General features: G+C 40.2%; 1 protein-coding gene across 7 annotated transcripts in view; it reads left to right on the forward strand.

Moving 5' to 3' along the window:
- JMJD1C (jumonji domain containing 1C) overlaps window positions 1–24,450 on the forward strand; it is a 127,020-nt gene that overhangs the window by 34,885 nt on the left and 67,685 nt on the right. For all 7 annotated transcript variants that reach the window (XM_087871806.1, XM_060694951.2, XM_087871807.1 and 4 more), the window contains one exon: window positions 10,322–10,486. Coding sequence is in view for 2 of the 7 variants with exons in the window: in XM_060694951.2 (XP_060550934.2) it covers window positions 10,322–10,486 (165 nt within the window). In the remaining 5 variants the exon portion in view is untranslated. The remainder of the gene's footprint in view (window positions 1–10,321; window positions 10,487–24,450) is intronic.

Genomic DNA, 24,450 nt, shown 5'->3' on the forward strand with positions numbered 1-24,450 from the left:
AGTCAATGATTTAAGACATTCAATAGTTTTATGAAAATAACAACCAATTTATGGCAAGCATATAATTCAAAATACAAGAGGACTCGTGGTTTTGACAGCTTCATTTGATACTGCTATGATATTGGGCTCACGGAAGTACTGGAAAAAAATTTCCAAAAGCACAAAGCCCAACTTTGAAAAAGTGAGAAATTGAATGTTAAATGTCTATAGAATCTCTTCTATTTTTCCAATTTTTTAAAAAAATGATGGAACTTGTATGCTGCCCATCTTGCCAAACGTGACTCTACATGGCGTGCAGACATTGAATAGAATACAGAATAAAATATTAAAATAATACATAAAAATCCTAAATTTAAAACTTCAGTTAAAATAAAGAGGATTGAAAACAGGAGGGAGCAATGTGCGCAGAGAGAGAGGTGGGGTGCTCTTTGCTCCATTGGCCACACCCCGTGCACTATAATTTGGGACTGGTTATTATTTTCAACCTATCTTTTGTTATTTTACACACATGTGTACATACAAGTAGATGGGTCTTACCCTGTCTCCAGCACTCTGAGTGAAGGAATCAGAGGAGAGCTTTTTTCTTTCTCTTCTGACAAAAGTGCAGTTTGCAACTCAGGTAGGAGGAAAACAAACAAATATTTGTACATTATTTGCATTTTTTTTTACAAGGATGGGTCCTTGTAAACCACAAATCACAATTTGGAAGTGCTGTATTAATTTTTTGCTAACACAAATACTTTTTCAAAGTGAAAACTAGAAAGACTGTAAGCTGACTGATAAGCATTTGTTGTTTTAGGGTACATTTGTTACTGTTTACAGTAATATTTACAGTAATATTTTGTATATAAAGTGGCTTAGTAAAGCAAAAATGAATACTAAGCAAATGTAAATGGTGTTCAGTTATCTTTTGTTTTGGGGCCAGCAGTTAGATCACAGAACATGGTATAGTATTGGTTCAAGCTGTCATTGTAGGATCAGGAAAATGAAAAAAGGGAGCTGGAGTGCCAGGCTCTGAGATGAAAGACAATGCATAATCCTATCCTCAGTTGTTTTTTGAAAGGAAGCAACCATTTGGAACAGTCATTCTTAATTCTTAAACTGGGGGTAATTACCCTCCCAGAAGATAATTTGGGCATATCTTGGGTGTAATGGAGCAATTTGTAACTGTTTGTTTTGTGAATCAAAAATGAAGTTTGGGATTGCTGCTACCAAGATGCTTGCGTAAAATGAAGTGTGTGTGTAATAATATTACTCAAGACAGGAAAAGTGATTCTTGGGTCAAACTGTTTAAGAATCACTGTTTTGAATGCTCATTCTCACTGCATGACTCTCTTCTTATGTGACTGTAGAATCATGGTGATGTGATTGTGGGACCTTGCAGCACCCGAAATGCAGCCATGAGGGTGATGGAGGGTGGCATGACAATTAATAAAGGCTGAAAGTGCTTTATGCACCATAAAACACTTTTTCCAAGGACATCATAATGCGGAACAGTCTTTAAACAACCAGTTGTAAGTCGAGGACTACCTGGAAAAGAGGACCGAATCCAGGGTAGGAATGTAACCTGAATAAATTGTCAGACAAAAGTCCTCCTAGTTCTCATGAAAATAAAGGGAAGATGGAGAAGAGGAGATGAAATAACTCAGACTTGCACAATTCTGTTACTGTAGCTTTACAATAAATACTACCCTGCTTCCTCCAAAATAAGACATACCCTGATAATAAGCCCTATTGGGCTTTTGAGCGGATGGCAATAAGGCTTATTTCAGGATTCAAAAAAATATAAGACAAGGTCTTATTTTTGGGGAAACATGGTACTTGGCCTACACAAATCGGATTCCTAGTCTCATCTACCTTGAAGAGTTGACACGAGGCTTTGAGGGTCTGGATGGGGAAAAACAAATTGAAACTGAAACCCTGGGAAGGTGGATTTGCTGCTTGTTCATTGTTATTTTTGATGGAATAGTACTGCCTGGAAAGGATTTGAAGATCGACTTCATCCAGAGTTCAGTACCCACATAATTAACAGATGATTATTATTTGGATATATGGCAACCATTTTGTAGGCCCTACATTGTTTATCAGTTGGTTTCCAAGCTCAATTCAAATGCTACCATGACTGCATGCTTATCATCTGAATATCTAAAGGATCATGTATACCAATTAAAACAATATGTCAAAATAAGATCCTCTCAGGAAAAATTGCTTTGGCCTTCTAGGGTTTTTTTTTTTTGTTTTGTTTTGTTTTGGGGGGGGCTAAGGTTTTTAAAATCCTGGTTCCCATTCTCTGAAACTGCCTCCCTCTGGAAGATAGACTACCCTGCCCCCTCTTATTTATTACCTTTTGGAATATAGTAAAGACTATATTCTTCTGGAGCACATTTGGTGACTAAGTGACATATGAAATCAGATTTTGTTAAAAGTACTTAGCAATTTATTGGTGTTGCCTTTTTATTGTTCAGATAACTTAATCTGATATTGTAATAGCTTTATTTGTTCTATTTTAAGCCACTGTGATTTACTTTAACTGCCATACAAATTTGATAATCGTGATACTGTACTGGTGAAAATGTAAAAGGTCGCTGCAGGATGTGTGCACAGAATGGACACAAAATCATAAATTATAAAGGGCAGAACGGATTTGAGGAATCATCTAACATAGTCCATTCCAAGTCCAGTGCAGGAATCCACCACTACAGTAGTGGCCAAAATTGTGGAAACCTTTTGGGGAAAGTGTATTTTCTAAAACTAGCTAATAACACCACTTTTTTTTGGAGTAGAACCATAAAATTATATATCAATGGAAAGATAATTTAATCAAGAATGTAATGCAATAACTTTTATGAAGGATTTGCTATTAGAATAGCAGTTACAGTATAAAAAATAAAAGTGAAACACAGAAAAAATGAGATATACAAAAATTATCATGGTAGAAAAAACGAGATATAAAAAAATTATCACCATGTCAGTTAATACTTAGTTGGATAACCTTTAGCATGAATTGCGGCTTTACATCGTCTTCCCATGGAGTGAACCAAGTCTTTTAGTTCTGCAGTGTTATAATGTGATTGAATGATTGCTTTTATTAACTGGGTTTTATTTCTGCGTCACTTCTGACAAACAAGTTTCTTTAGTTGGCTCCATAGATTTTCAATTGGGTTAAGGTTTGGGCTATTCCCAGGCCATTCCAGCAGTGGAATATGATTATCTTGAAACTCACAAAAAAAAGTGTTATTAGCCATCAAACATCAAAAAGACACTTTTCCCAAAAGGTTTCCACAATATTTGGGCACTACTGTATGGTGTCTATTAAAACATTTCTGGCAAAGGCAAATCTAGCACTTCCTCAGACAATGTGATCCTATGAAAGGCTCTTACATTAGGAGATTTTTCATGATGCTGCTGGATTTTGTGAAACCTACTTCCTTGCCTGTCTTCCGGAATACCTCTGTGCATTTCTGCCCTGTCTTCTCCATGAAATCCTTTAAGATCCTTGAGGACAAGTGTGTCATCTTTCTGCAGTTCTAGTAATCCCTTCCCTCTCCACGTTTCTCTGATGATCAAAGTGCAACCCCCCCTCCTGAACTCCTGTTTGCTCTCTTTTTTTGCTGACTCAGTGCAGCTAATCACTCTATCCTATGTCTACTGAATGGCAGTTTGCACAAACTAACAGATTGTAGTTACAAATATAGGAAAACCAGATAAAAAGAGTGGCCTTCTCCAGTTGGTCTTTATTTTTCCTGCAGTCAACCCAAAGAAGTGATCACAGGAAGTAATGATCAGAACCTGTCTCTTCCTCTTTCCTACTTTATGAGAAATTATACACAGATACTCCTCCACTTATAACAGTTCATTTCTTGACCATTCAAATTTACAATGGCATTGAAAAAAGTTAATTTATGATCATTTTTCACACTTAGGACCGTTGCAGCATCCCTATGGTGACATGATCAAAATTCAACCACTTGACAATTGACTCATTTTTTTTTTTTATGATTGCCATGTCCCGATGTCCTGTGATCATCTTTTGCAATCTTCTGACAAGCAAAGTCAATGGGAAAACCAGATTCACTTAACAATCGTGTTATTAACTAAACAACTGCAGTGATTAACAACTGTGGCAAGAATGGTCGTAAAATGGAACGAAATTCACTTAACAAATGTCACACTTAGCAACAGAAATTTTGGGTTCAATTGTGGTCATAAGTTGAGGACTACTTGTAGTGGTTTAACATTTTTAAAACAGTATCCTCAAAATTAAGGCTTAAGTGTTAGTAACAGTACTGCATGATGTGACATAAAGTTACAGCAGAAACAGAAGTAATTTTAATAACATGGCATAGAGTTTCGTAGAAATTTTCATTTCTATGAAATCAAACAAGGGATCAAAAATATTTTTGTAAGTTAGCCTATCGTTTTTCACTGATAATATTGGTTCCATTTTTATCTATAAATACAGACAAATCTTTGAACTAAAATCCAAACTAAAATTACTGCCATACCAACTTGCAGAATTGTGTATAGGTGTGTGCGTGTGTATATATAAACATTACTTTTACAATCTAAACGTATTTAAGGAAAAATAATATTTAGAAGTATTTTAAAGAGTTCATCAACTGTTTTCAGTTCACTTATTAGAACTGAGTATTTCTTTGGACCTGCTTAGTACCAAGAGTTACATAGCTCCATTGATTGCTTCCATGCTAGTGAAACCTGATCTTTAACAGATGTTTGAGAAGCTGCCAGTGTTCTCTATGATCAGTACGGTAGACATCCCCCCCAAATTTTTTAAACTGCGTTAATATCTTAGTATATATAAGTGCCGACGGCACCCTCCTTGGGGTGCCATCGGCCAGACAATGTTGGCTGGCGACCCCTAAGGAGCGGGCCTTCTCTGTGGGCGCACCTATCTTGTGGAATCAGCTCCCCATGGGGCTCCGGATTCGCTCTTTCCGCTGTGGCCTTAAAACATGGCTATTTCGCCTGGCTGGCTTGGACTGAAGGGGTTTTAGAGGGGATTTTAATGATTTTTATAGTTTTATTGGGTATTTTTTTAAAAAATTGAACTTTGTGTGTTTTATTGTTGTGAGCCGCCCTGAGTCCATTCGGAGATAGGGCGGCATATAAGTCCAAATAATAAATAATTAATAAATAAATAAATAATAGTAATGTTAATGCATTTAAAAATGCTACTTAAAAGGAGAATGTGTTATAAACAGACACACAAGCAAATATGATTTCTTAACATATTTTAGCTATTTTTTTTCTAAGTATTATATATCTTTTGCAGAAACAAGCTAAAATGTACTTCTAAATTTGGATTCTGAAATTTTTGGTATTTTGGTTTTCTGAGCTTTCATGTGAGCTGAAATGCTTTCTTGCCAAATCAAAACAAAGTAAAATATACCGTATTTTTCGGTGTATAAGACGCACTGGAGTATAAGACGCATCTTAATTTTGGGGGAGGAAAACAAGGAAAAAAGTATTTTACCTCTGCCTACCAGCATTTAAGGTGGCGCCACCCTCCTCTTCCTCCTGCAAGCGAGAGGTGCAGGGACTACTCGCTTTCCCCCAAAGAGACCCCTAGCATGCTGTGGGGGGAGGGACAGAGCACAGCCTGAGGAACAACCCTCCCTCTTCGGGACATTGGGGGGGGGGAAATCTGCCCACAAGGCGGGTGCCACGATTTGCGACTGGTCACCCCTCTGGCTGTGCTGACTTCACTCCCCAACAATGTGAGGAGCTGCCGCCGCCGTTGCCTAACCCTCTCTGCCCAGGAGCCAAGCCGAGCTGAATGGGAGCCCCTAAAGGGAAATGTTCCTCCTTTCGAGCCATCGCTGCCCGGATTCCAAATGCAAACCTCAAGAGTCGCGCTTCAGGTGGCAGCCAGTTCCCCTGCAATATGCAGCAGGGAACTGGGAAGTGCTTTGGATTCGGGGAGGAGATTGTAGCGCTGACGCCTAAAAGTGTTTTTCTGCACATTGCAGAGCCGCGCCCCCCCCCCCCATCCTCCTTCTCAGCAGACTCTTCTCTTTCCTCCTGGCCAGATCAGATCTATTTTTTGGTAGAATGTGTATAGCTAGATGTCTTCCACTGTGAATTAGGCAGTTACCAGCAACAGATGTTAGATCAAATTCTAAATATTATTGAGAGAGAGGGAAATTTTCCTATTCTCCAGTGTGCATGAAATAAGAATTTGCTCTGTTCCGAAGCGCCCCATAGGCACCCAAACACTTTTTAGCCGGACAGAGAAATGACGGAGACTCAAAGCTTCATCACAAGCCAGGGTGGATTTGATTTAAATCGAGTTGATTTAAATCACAATTTAAATCACTAGTAAAAAGGCTTGATTTAAATCAACTCGATTTAAATCATAATTTTTAAAGAGCAACTGTCATCTCTGCTACTCCCTTGACCCACTGTTGACTCACCGATAGTCCCAGTGTTGCAGAATATACAGCCTCATGCTACATAACTAAGCTCCATTTCATGCTGAATAAACTAAATTATTTATGTATCTTAAATAGAAAACTATCTTATGATAGATATTTACCCCAAAAGTTTTTTATTAAAATAAATTAGATAAAAATCAAAAAAATCCGATTTAAATAAAAAAAATCTGATTTTTTTTGATTTTTTTAAAAAAATCATTATTTTTATCCACCCTGTCACAAGCCCATAACACTCTCATCTTCTACTACTTGTAGAAATGATAATGTCTCTTCAGTTGAAGGAATTGAAGGCAGTTCTTCTTTTTCAGAAAAAATTCCATCCCGGCTCTGAGCTCAAAAATTCACTATTTATTTATTTATTGGTTCGATTTATATGCTGCCCTTTTCCGGAGACTCAGGGAGGCTTACAATGCGTTGATTTGATTTGATTTTGTATATACCTGCTTAGTAGGGCTTTCGCCACCCCCCCCCCAGCGGTGTTCTTTTTTATACAAAGTCAGCTTATTGCCCCCACAAACTGGGTCCTCATTTTACCTACTTCGAAAGGATGGAAGGCTGAGTCAACCTTGAGCCTGGTGAGATTTGAACTTGCAGTAATTGCAGGCAGCTGGTGTTACTTAACAGCACTTAACAGTGCTTTAGTCTGCTGCGCCACCAAGGCTCTATACATGTAGTCCTCAAGTTACAACCATTCATTCAGCAACTGAAAGTTTACAGTGGTTCTAAAGGAAGGGAGTTACAAACAGTACTCAAAAGTTCTGACTTGATGAAGCACCCGCATGATCATGCAAACACAATTCAGGCCCTTGGCAACCAGCACACACTTAAGACCAGTTGCCACATCCTGCAGTCACATGATTGCCATTTGCAACCATCCCTGCTGGCGTCCCACAAGCAATAGGGAAAGCAGCAGGAAAGGTAGCAAGATGTTCAGGTAAGTCTCCCATCCCCCTGAGTTTTCTTTGCTTATATGCATCACTCTGTCCTCCTCCTCTGGACAGACGACGCTCCCACACACCCCATGACCTCTTTCCCCAGCCTTCTCATGTTCACAAATGCACCATCCTCTTTCTCTTGTCTGCACACATGCCCTCTGCCCTCTTTTTTCATGGACACCCTCTCACCATGTGGCCACTTTCCACAGCCTCCCTATGATTGTACATATGCATATACCCACCAGTATCCTTTTATCAGCTTTCTTGAGCTCACATCGCACCACAGGGCTGCCAATCTCATGGGGACCTCAGCTGTACGCCATATCGAGAGGGCTGGACTTCCATGGGAACCTTGATTACATGCCGCTCCTGGAGCCACCAGCTGGGAGGCACAGCCTCGCCTATGCACCACGCTGGGATCTGCCAGCTGGGAGGCGTGGCCACGCCCATCCGCCACACCAGGAGCCGCCAGCTGAGTGGTACAAGGCCGCCACGGCTCGAAAAGCACTTGCCGGTGGCAGGGCGGCCATGGCAAGTTGTATTGCTGTATCCAGGCCCGTGCGAAGCCTGCCCGGGCTGGATGGGTGGCGAGGCCTGCATGGGGCATCCACAGCATGCATGGCCTGCACGTTGGGCTGCATCGTCACGACGCCACGTAAGGGGTGGGGGGTTATAGGGGCGGGCCCTGGGTGTGGGTGGAGTTGACGCTATTTAAAGGGTGGAGGGATTAACCACGTTAGCATTGACTTTGTCTATTGCCTGTTTGTCACTTTGTGCCGGTTGTCACAGCTTGCTGGATAAAGTTTGTCAGTTAACCATCTTTAGCTCTGTCTGAATTCCTTGCTGACGGCCAGAATGTGACACACCTCCCCCCAACTTGTTCCCTGCCTCCCAGGGCCTCCCCCATGTAGCACACCTTACTCCTTACCTGGGACTCTATTTCTGTTTTAGTGACCCAGGACACTTGGATTGCCAGTGGTCACATGAAGTCATGCTTTATGATGCAGCACTTATTAACAGCAATTCATGTCCAAATTGCAGTTGTATCTCAAGGAGTACCTATAAAACTTTTCCAATGCTAAGCCATTGAACTGCTTTGTATTAGGGCAAGTCTAGAAAGTTCTGTTTCTGAGGGGGGGAAAATGGAATTGACACTGCACAAGAATGAATTAAGTTCACCATTGATACTCTTGGTTCCATAATAACACATTATTAAAATATTTTGCACAAAGTGCCTGCTGATGACTCTGCAATAAATAATCATAGCCTTTTTTTAAAAATTACATTTTCACAAGAAATTTAAGTTTTGCAACTAAGCGTTTTTATTCTGCTCATACATGTTTACCACAGTTATAACACATTTAACAGACTCGTACTGAATTAGTGTTTTCTCAACTTCTTTGAAACTATTCTTGCCTGTAGTTGTTCAACACAGACTATTTATAGAGGCTAAGTCTTCAGTCATTTCCTTGAATAAACAACAACAACTGAGCAGTATTAGTAACATCTGTGGACTCATCTGGAGCCAAGGAAAACCACCAGAAATAATTTGCTTTTTTAATTGATTATTGAAGTTGCTCTCAGTGTCCTCAACTCTTGGAGCAAATGTTTTCTCAGTCTTAAAATAAGTTTATTTTTTCTGGACACATTTATTCGGCAATCAAACACAATTTAATTAACTCGCAATCAATAAACAACTTTCCTTGCTGGCTAACAAATGAACCACGAAGAAACTTATTTTGGTTGTAGCTAAATATTGTAAGTGCAGCCGTCGCTCTCCGCTTTTTAATGCTTATTTGCCAAGCAAGGAGAATAAAATTGAGGGATGCTATTTTTTATTTCTCCTGACAGCCTCATTCTTAATGATGCTTCTCTCCCTTTCTTAGACAGCATTAAAGATTAAAACCAAATGTACTTCTAAGGAGAAGATTTTGGGTGCAATAGGACGATGCGTTTTGAGTTTTTCCTGTGGGTATCCCCTAACATGCAGTAACACTATTATATAATAGTGTAAATCATTAGTTTATCCCTGTAGGAATTAAATAGTAACTGGAGGAATTTTATATATTCAGAATAAGAGTCCTTTAAAAAGTGAACTGTTATCATAATGTGTTGTCAAAGTTTGATGCAGAATTTTGGTTGTGGTTATTTACAGTTGAACATGTGTTCTTATTTATGAGCGGAGAATGTTTTAAAAGTTCATTTTCTTGCAGTTTCTTTTTTTCTGTTAGGCCACCTCTTTTCTCCATTGTTGGTGGAGATAGCAGCCAGTTTGGGTAGTACTCGGCCAATCAGCTTGAAGGATTGAGTCTGCCAATAAGATTAAATCCCACCTCTGTTGCCGGGCAGCCCAGCTTTTGACTCAGTCCTTCAGTTTGGACGGGTTTGTGGGTCTTAGTTCTTCCTGTGTTTCTGGCTATTTTAGCTATAATTAGGTTTTTTCTGGCTTCTTGACTTCGGCTTTCTTGACTACGAATTAATGGTTTTTTCTCTTATCGGTTGGCTGACTCTCGGACTGTTTAACAACATCGTGTATGGTAGTGTTGGATTTTATTACTCTATTGGACAACTGGGGGTCTTCGGTTTAGCGTAATACCCCTTGGGGGGGCTTGCTTTGCCCTGCGCGAAGGTGGGGGCGTTGGACTGCCTGCCCTTTTCGTGCTTCTAACCTCCATCTATGAAAAAGAGGGAATACATTTGTCAGCTCTTTGATATGTATTATTTGCATTCTTTGTTCTCAGATGTTGCATTAGACTTTATAGGGTGTTTTTTTAAAAAAAATCAGAGCTTAATAAAAATCAAGAATGAAATAATTCTAAATATTAAGTTCTAAATAGCAACGCATTCTGCTAGCCTTTTTGTAGCATAGCTATGCAATAATAATTGTTTAATAAATAAGTAAACAAATAATTGTTTAATTTGTGTTCCTAGGTATATGTGGAATTTGATGATCTTGAATGGGAAAAACGAGAATGGGTTAAAGTTTATGAAGATTTTGCAGCATTCCTTGTGGAATACCAATTGATCTGGGCAAAGAGGAAGGATCCTAGCCAGTCTCAGGGATCAAAAATCAAGCATATTCAGTGGCCTGCACTGGTAAGATGCCTCTTTTATGTTTTAACTTGAGAAACGTTAGAAAATATAGTAGTGTTATTTTGCAGTTTGCAATTAATAAATCAGTTTGTTTGTAAAAACCTCCCAGTTATGAGGGCATATAACTTAGTATTCTTACTTCAGTGATTAGAAAAACTATGCAGCCTGTTTTCCTTTTCAATTCTAAAATCAGGTTGGATATTGATACTGCTCTATTTGGGATGTACTGTGGCTTGCCTCTATTTTGACCCTTCATAAATTTCATGTTGAAAGTATTCTACAACTTTTTGCTATTGTATTATTCCTGCCACTTAGCTCAGCTGTTCTTGTTTCTGTCCTAAATAAGGGTCAGGAATAAGTCTCTGGTGAGCTTCCGTTACTTGTCCCAGTTTCTGCCAACCTAGCAGTTCGAAAGCAGGTAAAAAATGCAAGTAGAAAAATAGGGACCATCTTTGGTGGTAAGGTAACAGCATTCCGTGCACCTTTGGTGTTTAGTCATGCCGGGCACATGACCACGGAGAAATCTTTGGACAGCGCTGGCTCTTCGGCTTAGAAATGGAGATGAGCACCGCCCCTAGAGCTGGAAACAACTAACACACATATGCAGTGAACTTTTACCTTTACCTTATAAGTGTCTACTAGCCATGTTTTTTATTTCCTGCAGAGATTTGTGATGCTCTCTGATCTTCTCTTGTTCATCTTGGGGTCACTGTGCAAAGTTATTGGCTTCCAATTAAACATTGTTCTCATTTCTCAGAATGTTTAGAAAAAGTTGGTGCTAATTACATCTAGTCCTCAACTTACAACAGTTCATTTAATTCAAAGTTACAATGGCACTGAAAAAAAGTGACTTATGGCCGTTTTTCACACTTACAGCCATTGCAGCATCGCTATGGTCACATGATAAAAATTCAGATGTTTGGCAACTGGTTTATATTTATGATGATTGCAGTGTCCTGGAGTCATATGATCAGCTTTTGCGACCTTCTGACAAGCAAAGTCAATGGGGAAGCCAGATTCACTTAACAACCATGTTAACGTAATAACTGTGACACGAAAAGTCATAAAATAGGCTCACTTAACAAATGTTCCACTTAACAACACAAACGTGGGTTTCAGTTATGGTTGTAAGTGAGGACTACCTGTACATCATCCTGAAAATCTAAAATGCAAGGTGTAAAATGATGGATATACTTGCATCTAGGGTAAGGAATTGTTCCACTACAGTCCAGTTTTGATTTAATATTAAGTTTACTAATGTGGTTTGGGAAGGAGGAATGATTTAAAGATTTTAGTGTGTTTATATTATTTACCAAACACTTGAAATAAATAAACAAATAAACTTCAAATTTATTGAGAAAGGACATTGGACTTATACTGAAGGTTCTTTCTCCTTGCGCTGCATGAGAGTCCATTGAATAGGTTGTCCTCATGTCATTGGCCAAAGACTGAATTAAGATTTGTTTAAACACGCCTCCCCTTCCGGCTTGGCTCCAGTTCGTTAACGAAGGTCCGGATCTGAAGAATGCTGAAACTCAAACAGAAAAAAAAAACAAGTAACCAAATCCGGAACCCCCGCAGAAAGAAAGGGAGGGTATGGACTCTCACACAGCACAAGGAGAAAGAACCTTCAGGGTAAGTCCAATATTCCTTCTCCTTTGCGCTGCTTAGAGAGTCCATTGAATGGGATATACCCAAGCTAAATATCCCTAGGGTGGAAGTAAGGAGAGTCATGCGCTGTGTCAGCGGGAAGAACCTGCTGGAGCACCCTGTGACCAAAAGCCGCCTTGGCCGATGCAAACTTGTCCAACTTGTAGTTGCGGATAAAAGGCAGAGGCCAGTACGGGGCGATGAGGATGGCGTCCGCTTCTTCCTGAAAACCCTGAGTATCAGAGGGATCAGCAGGAAGGCGTAGAGTAGGGCCGGAGGCCAGTGACAATGGAGGGCGTTGGCTCCTGGCGTCCAAAACCTGGTGAAGAAGCGCAGAACCTGCACATTTCTCGGGCTGGCAAAGAGGTCTACTTGAGGGCGGCTGAAGATGGTTGTGATTTGTAGAAAGATATTGGGGTGCAGCTGCCACTCCGCTTGATCGATAGAGGTCCTGCTCAGCCAGTCCGCTCGGATGTTGGAGACGCCGGAGATGTATTCTGCTCGAAGAGAAAGCAGATGGCTCTCTGCCCAGAGGCCCGTGCCGCAGCTTCACGCATCAGGACCCTGGAGCGAGTGCCCCCTTGCCTGTTCACATGGGCCTTTGCCATCATGTTGTCCGTCTGCAGAAGTACGTGATGGCCCAACAGTTGGCTTTGGAAGTAACGGAGCGCCAGATGGGCGGTGCGCAACTCCAACCAATTGATGTCGTTCTGCAAGTCCTTGTGGGACCATCCACCCTGAGTCACGTGGGATTGGAGGTGGGCCCCCCATCCGAAGAGACTTGCGTCCATGGTAAGAACCAGACACTGCAGTTCTTGGAAGGAGCAGCCTTTCTCCAGGGCAGGGGACGTCCACCAGCACAGGGATGTGAGTACCCTGCAAGGAACCCTGACCCGGGCGTTGGAGGTACTGATGCCAGATTTCTGGCTGGGCAAGAGGAACCACTGAAGTGGATGTGAGTGTAACCTTGCTCACGGAACGATTGCCAAACAGGAGATCATCTGACCCAATAATTGGGAAAGCAACAGCAGATGAACTGTCCTGAGAGACTGCATATGCTTCACGGCATTCCGGATGTTGACCAGGCACTCTTGAGAAAGGAAGACTAGGCCAGATAAGGTGTTGATACGTGCACTGAGGTGGACAAGATCGGTAGAGGGAGTGAGATGACTCTTCTCCCAGTTCACGGTGAAGCCGTGCTCCTGGAGCATCCTGATCGTTACCTGGAGGTCGAGTTCCACCTGTTGGGATGAGGAAGAGAGAATTAAAATATCATCCAAGTAACAGAGCAATCTGATCGGCCTTGCCCGTAAATGGGTAGCAACGGTGTCCAGGAGCTTGGTGAAAGTGCGGGGGACAGACGAGAGACCAAATGGCAAAGCCGTATACTGGAAATGGGCCCCATTGTAACAGAATCTAAGGAATCTCCGATGAGCCGAGTCTGATGGGAACATGGAGATATGCCTCCCGGAGATCAATGGATGCCAAAAAATCTCTCTTTCTGATGCTGGCCAGGATGGTATGCAGAGATTGTATCGTATATGTAAATTCAAGCGCTTCAGATCAAGTATGGCTCTGCTGCCCCCCGATTTCTTTTGAACCAAGAATAGAATCGAATAGAAGCCAGAACTATGATGATCTGGGGGCACTGGTTCGATGGCTCGAATGGTCAGAAGGTGTTGAATCTCAGCTTCCATCAGAGCTCTCTTGGAGGGATCCAGAGACCTGGAACATTGAATGAATCTCTGTGGATGGTCGGAAATAAATTCAAGGGTCACCCCTAGGGAAACCGTCTGGAGAGCCCAGGCGTCGGTCGTATGGCACCATGTGGTAGCGAAATTGGCGTGTCGACCACCAATGGGCTCGAGGCCTGAGCCGTTCCTTATTCCTGCGGTAGGGGTGGAAAGTGGAGCCCCGAAAAGGACATTGAGACTGAGGGTGTCGTAAATGTTCCCTGAAGGACTGCCTGTCCGGGACTCTGTCATTGGGGTGGTTGAAAGGCCGCTAGTAGGCCGGGGATTGGAACCCGGGATCCGAAGAGTGAAAGGAATGCCTGCGGTAGGGAAAGGCGGATCACCGATCTGACCGCCTAGAGGCATAGGGAAGTACCTTCTTGTCCCTACCTTCCACGAGGACCGGATCTAAGGCATCACCAAAGAGGGAGCCCGCTTTAAATGCCGCTGAGGCCAACCGCCATTTGGTCCTCATGTCCGCTTGCCAATGGCGCAGCCAGAGGAGGTGTCTGGAAGTAATATTGGATGCCAGTGCCCATGATGCAAATTTCGCTGAGTTGAGTGTGGCATTAGCCGAAAACTCAGTGGCGGCAATCAACTTATTGACGTCCTGATGCAGGCGAGAATCATCTGGGAAATCCTGAACTGCATCTGACGTAGCCATATGAGGGACATCCCGGTGAAAAAGGACGCCGCCATGGTAGATTTGATGGCCCATGCGGCGGCTGGGTGTGTCTTGCGGGTTGAAATTTCAGCCCTCCTGTCCTCAGTTTTTAAGACCTTCGGCAGCATCGGAAGGAAGGATGCTAGGCGAGGTCAGATGTACCAAAGGAACATTGACAACGGGAAGTGTAAGGAGGTCCTTGAGGACCTGGTCCACTGTGTACAGTTTTTTGTCTAACCCACATGGAGTCAGGATGGACCCCGGCTAAGCCCATTGCCGTTGGACAGTGTTGACGAAGAGCTTGGGCGACGGGATGGTCTCATGTTGTGGGACCGCCTCAGTCAAAAGAAGATTGGTAGAATATTGAGGGTCGGAAGAGCCCTCGGGACGCGCGGCTGCAAGTCCCATATTAGCAGTGACCCTCGCCTTATGCAGCAGGGTCTTGAACATCTCATGGTGGAAGATCCTGGACATAAATTGTTTCAACTTCTACCCTCAAAAAGATGCTATAGGGCTCTGCACACCAAAACCACTAGACACAAGGACAGTTTTTTCCTGAATGCCATTACTCTGCTTAACAACTAATTCCTACAACACTATCAAATAATTTACTAAGACTGTATTACTATTATTCTTCTCTTCCTTACTTGTATCTATCTCTTCCCACTTATTACTATAACCATGTTGCCTGTATCTTTCAATTTATATTGTTTTTATTTGTTTCCTAGTACAATTTGATAGCTTATTTAGTGTGGTATCTTTTTATTCTTTATGAATGTATTTTATTCTCCTTATGTACACTGAGAGCATATACACAAATAAGACAAATTCCTTGTGTGTCCAATCACACTTGGCCAATAAAGAATTCTATTCTATTCCCAAAAAATTTAATAACATTAGTGTTTTTATCTAAGGCAGATTAATATAAAATTCCTCCCCTGTGTTTTTAAAAGAAAATGTTAACTAGTGGAGTCAAGTTAGTCAATCCTTTTCATGGATGTTAATAAGGTGTTTCATACTCTGGCTGAATGCAGGGCACACACAGTAGTCATTCCATTTCAGTAATTACAGACATATTGGCTTGATAAGCATTTCTCTATTTTAAGCTCCTTAATTAATGAAAGAACTCTTAAGGAAAAGGCAGGATTTATGACAAATATTGATCAATGTTTGGTTTGTCCTGTTAAGGTAGGGTAATTAGTCCAATTTTTACGCACAGCAACAATGCTGTGGGATAAGGCTTTGCAAAAAACAATATCACAGTGAAAGGGGACAAGCACTTCTCTCTTTTGCCACAAGAAATGGGACAAACATTGCTCTCTGCTTTACCAGGTTTCACTGTCAGAGAGTGATCCCCTCAAATATTTTGATGGTATTCAAAAGGAAATAACTGCAGTCCTTAAAATTTTCCATGCACATTCTCTGTTGTGATTAGATCTGCATATTCAGAAAACTGGTTGTGCTGGAAGTTACAATCAAAAGTCATAGGTGTGAAGTCCTTGGCGCTCTCTGAGCTTTGGTTGTTTGCTTGCAGACATTTCATTTCACAATATGCAGATGTTTCATTACCCAACTAAGGTAACAGGATCCGTGCAGTGATGTTCCAAGGACTCCACGGTTCAACCCTGAGCTACATATTCTATTCTGTTAAAAGTCCTAAGGCTTGGCTGTCTGAGGGACCACCTTTCTGCCACTGTTTCTACCTAGCCAGTATTCACAGAATGAGCATGCTCCCGTATCTAAAACAGTGCAGCCCTAAGGCAGTGATGGTTAACCTTTTCAGCACCGAAAAGCGTGTGCGCTGGAACCCAGAAGAAAGCAGCTGGCTGGTGCACATGCAAGAATTCAGCAATGCATTCTTAATAGCTATGGCCCCTATTGTGAATTGGTTTATGGCCGTGATGGCGAATCTATGGCACGTGTGCCAGAGGTGGCATGCCGAGCCCTCTCTGTGGGCACGTGTACCATCGCCAGCTACTCTTCTGGGTTCCGTTGCACGCATGCGCGCCGGACAGCTGCTCTCTTCTGACAGTGCGCAATGGAACCCAGAAGAGCAGCTGGCAACGGCACACATGCCCACAGAGAGGGCTCAGTGTGCCACTCTGGCACGCGTGCCATAGGTTCACCATCACGGCCCTAAGGCATTTAGGTACCAGGCCTTCTCATTCGTAATGCTCATCCTCTGAAACAGTGTCCTGCCTCTTCCCCCTCCCCCCAGTTGGTTGCAACCTGCTATCCTTTAAGTGTACCTTGAAGACCTGACTCTTTCCATAGGAGCTTCTTTAGGAAGCACCATGTTAGTTAACTATGTGGGAATTTAATCATCATGATAGGTGTTTTAAAATTTGTATTCAATATTGTTTTTAAATACATATGCTACTCAGAGTTGTTTATAAGTTGGAGAGCCTGTAAATGTTTCTCAGACCTGCCTTGGCCCTTCAGTGAGGTGGGGCTAATGTTTCTGCAAGCATGTTCTAGTTTCTGGCAGAAATTTAACTTTTTCCCCAGTAGATCTTGGCTCACTCGTTCTTTTTAGAATATTTTAAATCCAGATGGTTAAGAAGCATAATGGAAAAAACTCTGCTTTTCAGGCTTCTGTTGAAGAGTATTTTCCTGCTAGGCTTTGATATAGTAAGACATTCATTTAGGACTTAATTGCCAAGCTGATTGCAGTTTAATTTCCAGCCTACTGGATCGCAAAAAGAACAGAACAAGGCCAGCCTTCTGTCTTTTTTTAATCCTTGAGCCTTCTTTTTTCACAAGGCTTGATGTTTTGTGCTCTTCAGTGTTATTTGCAGTATGTCATAACATCCCTATTTCACAGTTCCTGTGTCTTTCTGGGATAGGCTCTATAGAAACTTTGAGTCATATAATGTTCCATTGTTCATTTTACAAGGATCAGCAGCCTCTCCTGCTTTATCCTATCCTTCAGAAGATTTAAGGCAGAGTGTTTGACTCTACTACCTTTCTTACCAGTTGGCTGATCTTTATCACAATATTATCTTAAGAGTTGCTAAATGTTCATGTCTGTATGTGACACCATTGGCCACTCCCTGGCTTGTGAAATTTCATTACTATGTTTTGTATTTTATCTGTACTGTATTCTATTTTAGTTTTAAGCAGGTCATTGCCTATAAGCAGTTTGAAACTTGTATATACATAAAGACTGTTGATCTGGACATTTGTTAAAAAGTTAATTTTAAAAATTAATTAATTAAAATATCAATTTCCTCTCCTGAATCTATGTTGTGTATATTTTTAAAATAAAGAATATTTGTTTTTAATATTAATTTAGTTTAAATTAATTTCAGTTTAAAAAGAATCTCTGCCTTCCCGGTATTGCAGTTCTGGATTGGATCTTTTTATGTAACTGAATTATTTAGTGGAAAAATGGGGGAAGGAAAGTAAAACTTAGCCTAAATGCAAAACAAGTGAAAATCATTCTGTATGCCAATAAAGGAGAATATTTGTAGCTCGGGGTTGAAATGAGGGGTCCTTGGTGCTCTCTGAACTTGGACATGATGCACTGATGATGTTACCTAGTTTGGGGAATGAAATGTCTGCAACAAAACACTCAAAATCAGAGAGCACCAAGGACCTCTCAGTCTGTATGCTTTGTAAAAGTATGTAATGCACATAGTTGCACATTTAAAATCTCTCTGGAAATAATCAAGAGAGATATTTTCTTCATTTAAACTACAGGAAAGAGTGCCGTCATGATAGCTAATCCTGATAAAGTGGGATTCTTTTATGAAAGAGTACTATTTCTTTTTGAAGGAAATCATATACTATGAATTACATTTTAAAATGTTAAGTTGATCAACTTGTGATTCTTAATGGTACACATTCATTGTGTCCATAAATATATGTGTTGTCTTAATTTAATCAATGATCCAATTACTGTATATGTTTCTAATGTTAACACTGCTTTTTCAAACTATGAACTTTATGATTGTTGCTGCTTTGCTGTTAAGATTATAAAATATTAGTGAGGTAGTTGGCCCATTTAGAATCTAGATTTTTATTTTTTATTCCATTTGTATTTTTTTATAAATAAGGTAGCAAACATACTTGATACTCCTTCCTCCTACTTTTTTCTCCACAAGAACCCAGTGAGGTGAGTTGGGGTAAAAGAGAATGATTGGCCCAAAACATACATTTCTTTGTGAAGTGCATTACCACAGTGATGTCCAATTGTTCATATCCAGATGAAGTATTTTATAATGTTAAAGTTTCTGAAGGTTTTTTGGAACCATGCTGTCCAAATTGTTCTTGTATTACAAATACTATAGAAAGCACAAAATTCACTAAGGTACATGAAATTAAAAACATTTTCAGTAAGGAATGTGATTGCTCATATGCATTTGACCATGACATTAAAACAATTAAGGCATATAGTATGTCCTAGATGTAATGATTTAGAGGGAACACTATCAGAATTGGAAAATTACACATGCATGTGTTCTGTAATAAGTCTATAAAGTTAGAAAATACCTAGTGTCCATCTGAGGTGGCTGTGACTTTTTTTCTTCTTCTTTTCTTTTCTTAATTAAGTGGAATATAAACATCTGTAGGCCGTAGTAGTAATTAGAAAGTACAATTTTTCTGCAGAAATATGTTTATATCGATTACAGTTTCATTGTTTCTGATATTAGTAAAATAGTACAACAGGAAATATTATTTTGTACCATGTCTGGAAGAGATCAGTAATCTCCTCCAGACATAGTACAAGATAGCATTTCCTTGTGCACTTTCTTTCTGTATATTTTCCTTGTTACATATTGCTGCATGGCAAGTTGTTTTGAAAAGGATGTGCAGTTACTCAACTTCTTCCTCCTTTATAAATATTACTAGTAACCCTGTAATTTTCCTTCCGGGGGAGTCATTTTTTCCTCTTTCTTTTTTTGTGAGTTTTTAAATATTGAAGAAATAGATATTTTCATAATATATGAGTAAAATATATGTTCTGTTGTCATCTTTCATGTTTTTTGTTATGGAATTTCATCTGTGTTGCATTTTGCCAATTGCTAATACTCCAAATTTAATGCAATTTGGCATTCTCTATACTATTGTATATTCTTAATTATTGTATACTGTGTCTACTGCAGTTGAATCTATTATTCTACATTGTTCTGTATACTGACATTTCTTTAATCACTCCATTGCATGGCATGTATAAGGAAATAATTATATAACCATATTTGATTTCTTTTTGCCATTTTAAGTATCATTATCCTTAACAAGATTATACGATCTTGTTCAGATGTTGAGGTTTTTTGACAATAGTTTCTGTCTTTTCTATGAAGCCTCAATATTTTGCTCAGTTGTTTTGTTGTTTAAAAGGTCCAACTGCATGATGTGTTTAACATTGACATGAAGTCTACGATTTGAAAGCATCTGGAAACTTGACAATTTTCTAGATAGTGGTATTTGAAGAATCCCTTCACCAGATAACATAGAAACTTCAATTGTGTTTTAATGCCTCCCTCATTTTGACTTACAAAATGGAATTCAGATATCCCAGATAATAATCTTGGTAAGATAGAAAGTAATGTCCTCTAAATTATGATGTCTGATAACTTGTTAGTCTTGGTATGTTGTTTTTTCCCCATTGCAAATACAGTGTTTTACAGAAATCTACCTATCACTTTCAAATATTTTGCTTCTAGTTTAGGAAAATGAGATTTTTACACACACCCCTCTAAATCCATTAACATTTTCATAAAAACTGTAAGTGATTTTGACTTTGTAAACAGTGTTGCCTCATGGACCAATGTCTGAAAAGCACTATGTAGAACAATTACCTTAAAGCCAACTCTTCTCCTGTCCCTTTATGTTGAGTAGCAGCAATACAGTAGCAGCACTGTTGTCAGCAGCTGGAATTATAGGCAGCCACAGAAAGAAGAAAAATGGGTACATTCTTATCTCTAGTTGGTATGCTGCAAAATGTTTGACTGTAAACATTAATTAAAGTCTTTGAGCAAATATAAATTAAAAGAACAGATAAACAAGGTCAAAGTAACAAGTTGGCTTGATGTCCAAAAGCTTCTAAAGCTACAGTAGTGGCCAAAATTGTGAAAACCTTTTGGGAAAAGTATATTTTCTAAAACTAGCTAATAATACCACTTTTTTTTTTAGTAGTACCCTAAAATTATATGTCAATGGAAAGATAATTTAATCAAGAATGTAATGCAATAATTTTTATGAAGAATTTGTTATTAGAATAGCAGTTACAGTATAAAGAAGAAAAGTGAAACACGTAGAAAAAATGAGATGTCCAAAATTATCACCATGTCAGTTAATACTTAGTTGGGTAACCTTTAGCATGAATTATGGCCTTCCCATGGAGTGAATCAAGTATTTTAGATCTACAGCTGTTATAATGTGATTGAATGATTGCTTCTATGAACTGGGTTTTATTGCTGGGTCGCTTCTGACTAACAAGTTTCTTTAGTTGGCTCCATAGATTTTCAATTGAGTTAAGGTCTGGGCTATTCCCAGGCCATTCTAGCACTGGAATATGATTATCTTGAAACTCCAAAAAAAAAAAAGTGTTAGTAGCCATCAAACCACAAAAAATATACTTTCCCCAAAAGGTTTCCATAATTTTGGCCACTACTATATGTTGAGAAGGTAGAAAACATAGAATATAACCAGTTTTAACTTACTTAGGGCTCACTAGTACGATATTTTCCTACTGCTGCTATCATTCTCTCCATGCCATTTCACCACTACTACTTGAACAGAAAGATCTTTCCATTGGTTTGCTTTGGAAACTGGTTTAAGATTTGGGGAGCAACTTTCAAAGTATTGCAAGATAAGACAAATTGCCTAATTTGAAAACAAAATAGATCCAAAGTCAAACAGCCAAGATTAAGTAACTAAAGTAAGATCTGTGTGAACTAACTGATAGTAGAACAGTAATGAGATTAAGGCTGAAGAGAAAAAAATCATTACAGAGTTTGATGGGATCAAATCAGGATATACAAAGTAGCTTGTTCTTGTTTTAATATAAATTGGGGGGGGAATCAGAACAAGCCTTTTGGTCTGGGAAATAACACTAATGGCAGCAGAGGAATACTAAAGCATCGAACTATTATTTTCTAGTGATTTTGCAGCTCAAATATGGGAGCCCTAGTCTTAGCCTTTGTTGAACTTAAAACATACATTTGCCCTGAGGGCATAAGGACCGTAGCTGAGAAGAGATAGGCTGGTTTCTAATTTTAAAACTGTGTTTTCAGATACCCTTTTTTCATCATCTTGCAAACAATGAGGAATATAAACTACCTCTCCTGGCTGCCTACTGAAAAATGTAATTTTAGCCTGATAGAATGAACATTAGGACGGGTGAAGTTACTGTACCATGCCTCCAGAATTACCTCACCCCTTGGTGAGGTAAGGCTCATGTCACCTGGAATAAGCCCGCAGTTCTCAGGGATATTAAAATATTGTGAACCTTTATTTAGACAATGTCATTAGTTACTCCTAAGTTCTTAACCAAAACAAGGTTCTTTTTGGGGGGGGGTGTAAACCAGGAGTGTCAAACACAAGGCCTGCGGCCTAGATCCAGCCTGCAATGTAGTCGGATCCAGCCCATGGGGCCGTCCTGGAAAATGCAAGGGACCGCCCCGCATCACTTCGGCCCGGTCTACACAGTGCAAAGAACAAACATCGGGCCAGCATGGCTTTGGTCCGGTCTATTTAGTGCTAAAAAGGAAACATGCCAGCAGTTTGGGGAGTGGCATTACCCCCCCCCCCTCGTCAACCACATCAATGAAATTGCAGCCATCAATGAAATTGAATTTGACACCCCTGATGTAGACACTTAAAATGAATTAAAAGAATTTCCCCCAAGTAAGCAAATTAGCCTTATTTGAGTGGAGGAGGAAATGTTCTTTTAAAAAAGGAGGGCTGATTTGAAAAACAAAGGCATCAAGAAAATGGAGCAATTCTTTCTCTTTCTAATCCATTCTTCACCCAGTATACTACATTGAAAGCATACATAAATACTATAACAATAAATATATAATGTGTAATTTAGTCTATGGAGATTGCCTTAGAGTATAGTAGGCAAGGAGATAATTAGCATAGGTCACTGATAGTGTAGCAGACAAACCACTGCAGCACTAAATCTGTGCAATAGTAAAAGGTTTTTATTTGTACTCAATAAAAAGATAAATAAGTTTACTCAGCCAAAATGAACATTGGAAGTTGGTAAACATTACTAAGATCAAATATTACAATACAATTATAAGGACTGGGTAATCCCTGGGTTACGAGCCTTCCCTTAGCAAATGTTTGAAGTTACGTGATAAGCACCCCCCTCCCCCCCAGCGTTTACAAACAAGTCCCGAAATTATGAATATTGCAGCACCGTTGCAGATGTTCGCTCTTACGAATGATCGCAGAGGCTCTGCAACATTTGCTCTGCCTATTTCTCACCCCTGGCCAGGTCTTCATAGACACTTTGCCTGTGGAGACTCACCTTTCAAAGATGATCTCTCTGTCGCGGTTTCTTTGCCTGCCTCATTGCTTCAGGTTTTTGATACATTCGCAGAGAACAGAGGCCTAATGTACTGCGAGATCAGTAGTGCGAGATCTCATGCTACTGGTCTTGCGTGATCTGGTACTTTAGGCCTCTATTCTCTGTGAATTGAGGCCTGGACATTTGCAAACAGAGGAAAAGCTTTGATCATTCAGGCCTTCCCTTCGTTTGCCATTTCCTTGCAGAAGCCTTCAGGGAGAAGGTTCCTGTAGGCTTTGGCAGCCCTTTGCAAAAAGCCTTTGTTGGCACCAGTGGAGGGGTGGATGCCTCCCTCCGAAGCTCTGTTCCTACCAGCAAAGCTTTTTGAAAACGTCTGCCAAAGCCTACAGGGATGCAATCCTCAAGTGGTTTGCCAACGAGAAAGGCCTGGAGGGCCGTGTGTGACCCTCCAGGCCTCCTTTCTTGCAGGAGATCTGCTTGACGAGACCTCCGGCGACGAAAAAGGAGGCCTGGAGGCCCACACATGCCTTTCTGCCTTTTTTCTTGCAGGAGATCCGCTTGACGAAGCCTCTAGTGACAAAAAAGGAGGCCCGTACATGTCCTTCCAGAGCTCCTTTCTCACCAGAAATCTGCTTGACGAGGCCTCCTTTTTCATCACCGGAGGCCTCATCAAGCCCTTTGTTGATGAGAAAGGAAGAAGCAGGAAAGAAACAGGCTGGAGTGGAGAAGATCTTACTAAGGTTTAGTTTAGTTTAGTTTAGTTTAGTTTAGTTTAGTTTAGTTTAGTTTAGTTTAGTTTAGTTTAGTTTAGTTTTATTAAATTTATATACTGCCCTTCTCCTGAAGGACTCAGGGCGGTGTACAGCCAGGATAAAAAACCAACAATATAAAAGTTAAAAACAATTTAAAATTATTAAATAGTTTGGCCTATGATCTAAAATAACATAAAATAACCCATTAAAATAATATTTTAGGCAAGCCCTGCTTGATGGAATTAAAGTGTTTTGAGGGCGCGACGAAAGGTAAGTGTCAGGTCCCATAGATCCCTATCGGGATGCTGCCATTCAGGGGCAGGGGGCTGGATGCATTCCTCACTTTATAACCTTTTTCCTGTTGCGTTCTTATCTGTACTTTGATTTACCTTCCTAGTAATATAAGGGGGGACGGAACAAATTGAGGGCCATCTCTTTTGTCTCAGCACCAGAGCCTTCAGCAAGGGAATAACTTCTTATCACCTTTTCAGCCTGCAGTTCTCAAAACAACTTCACACTTGCAGATTGGTTTATTCTACACCAGACTGAGGGGAAGGGTTTCTATCTGTTTTAACCTAGCGGAATTGCACAGGAATCCTCAGATCCTGCTTTCCTTGTCTTGCTAACACTTTCGCTCATTAAAAGTTTTCTTTTGAAATGCCAATTGTTTCAAGAGTTCTACT

This window comes from Pantherophis guttatus, chromosome 6, assembly GCF_059756535.1.
Source record: "Pantherophis guttatus breed Tessera chromosome 6, ASM5975653v1, whole genome shotgun sequence".
NCBI lineage: Eukaryota > Metazoa > Chordata > Lepidosauria > Squamata > Colubridae > Pantherophis > Pantherophis guttatus.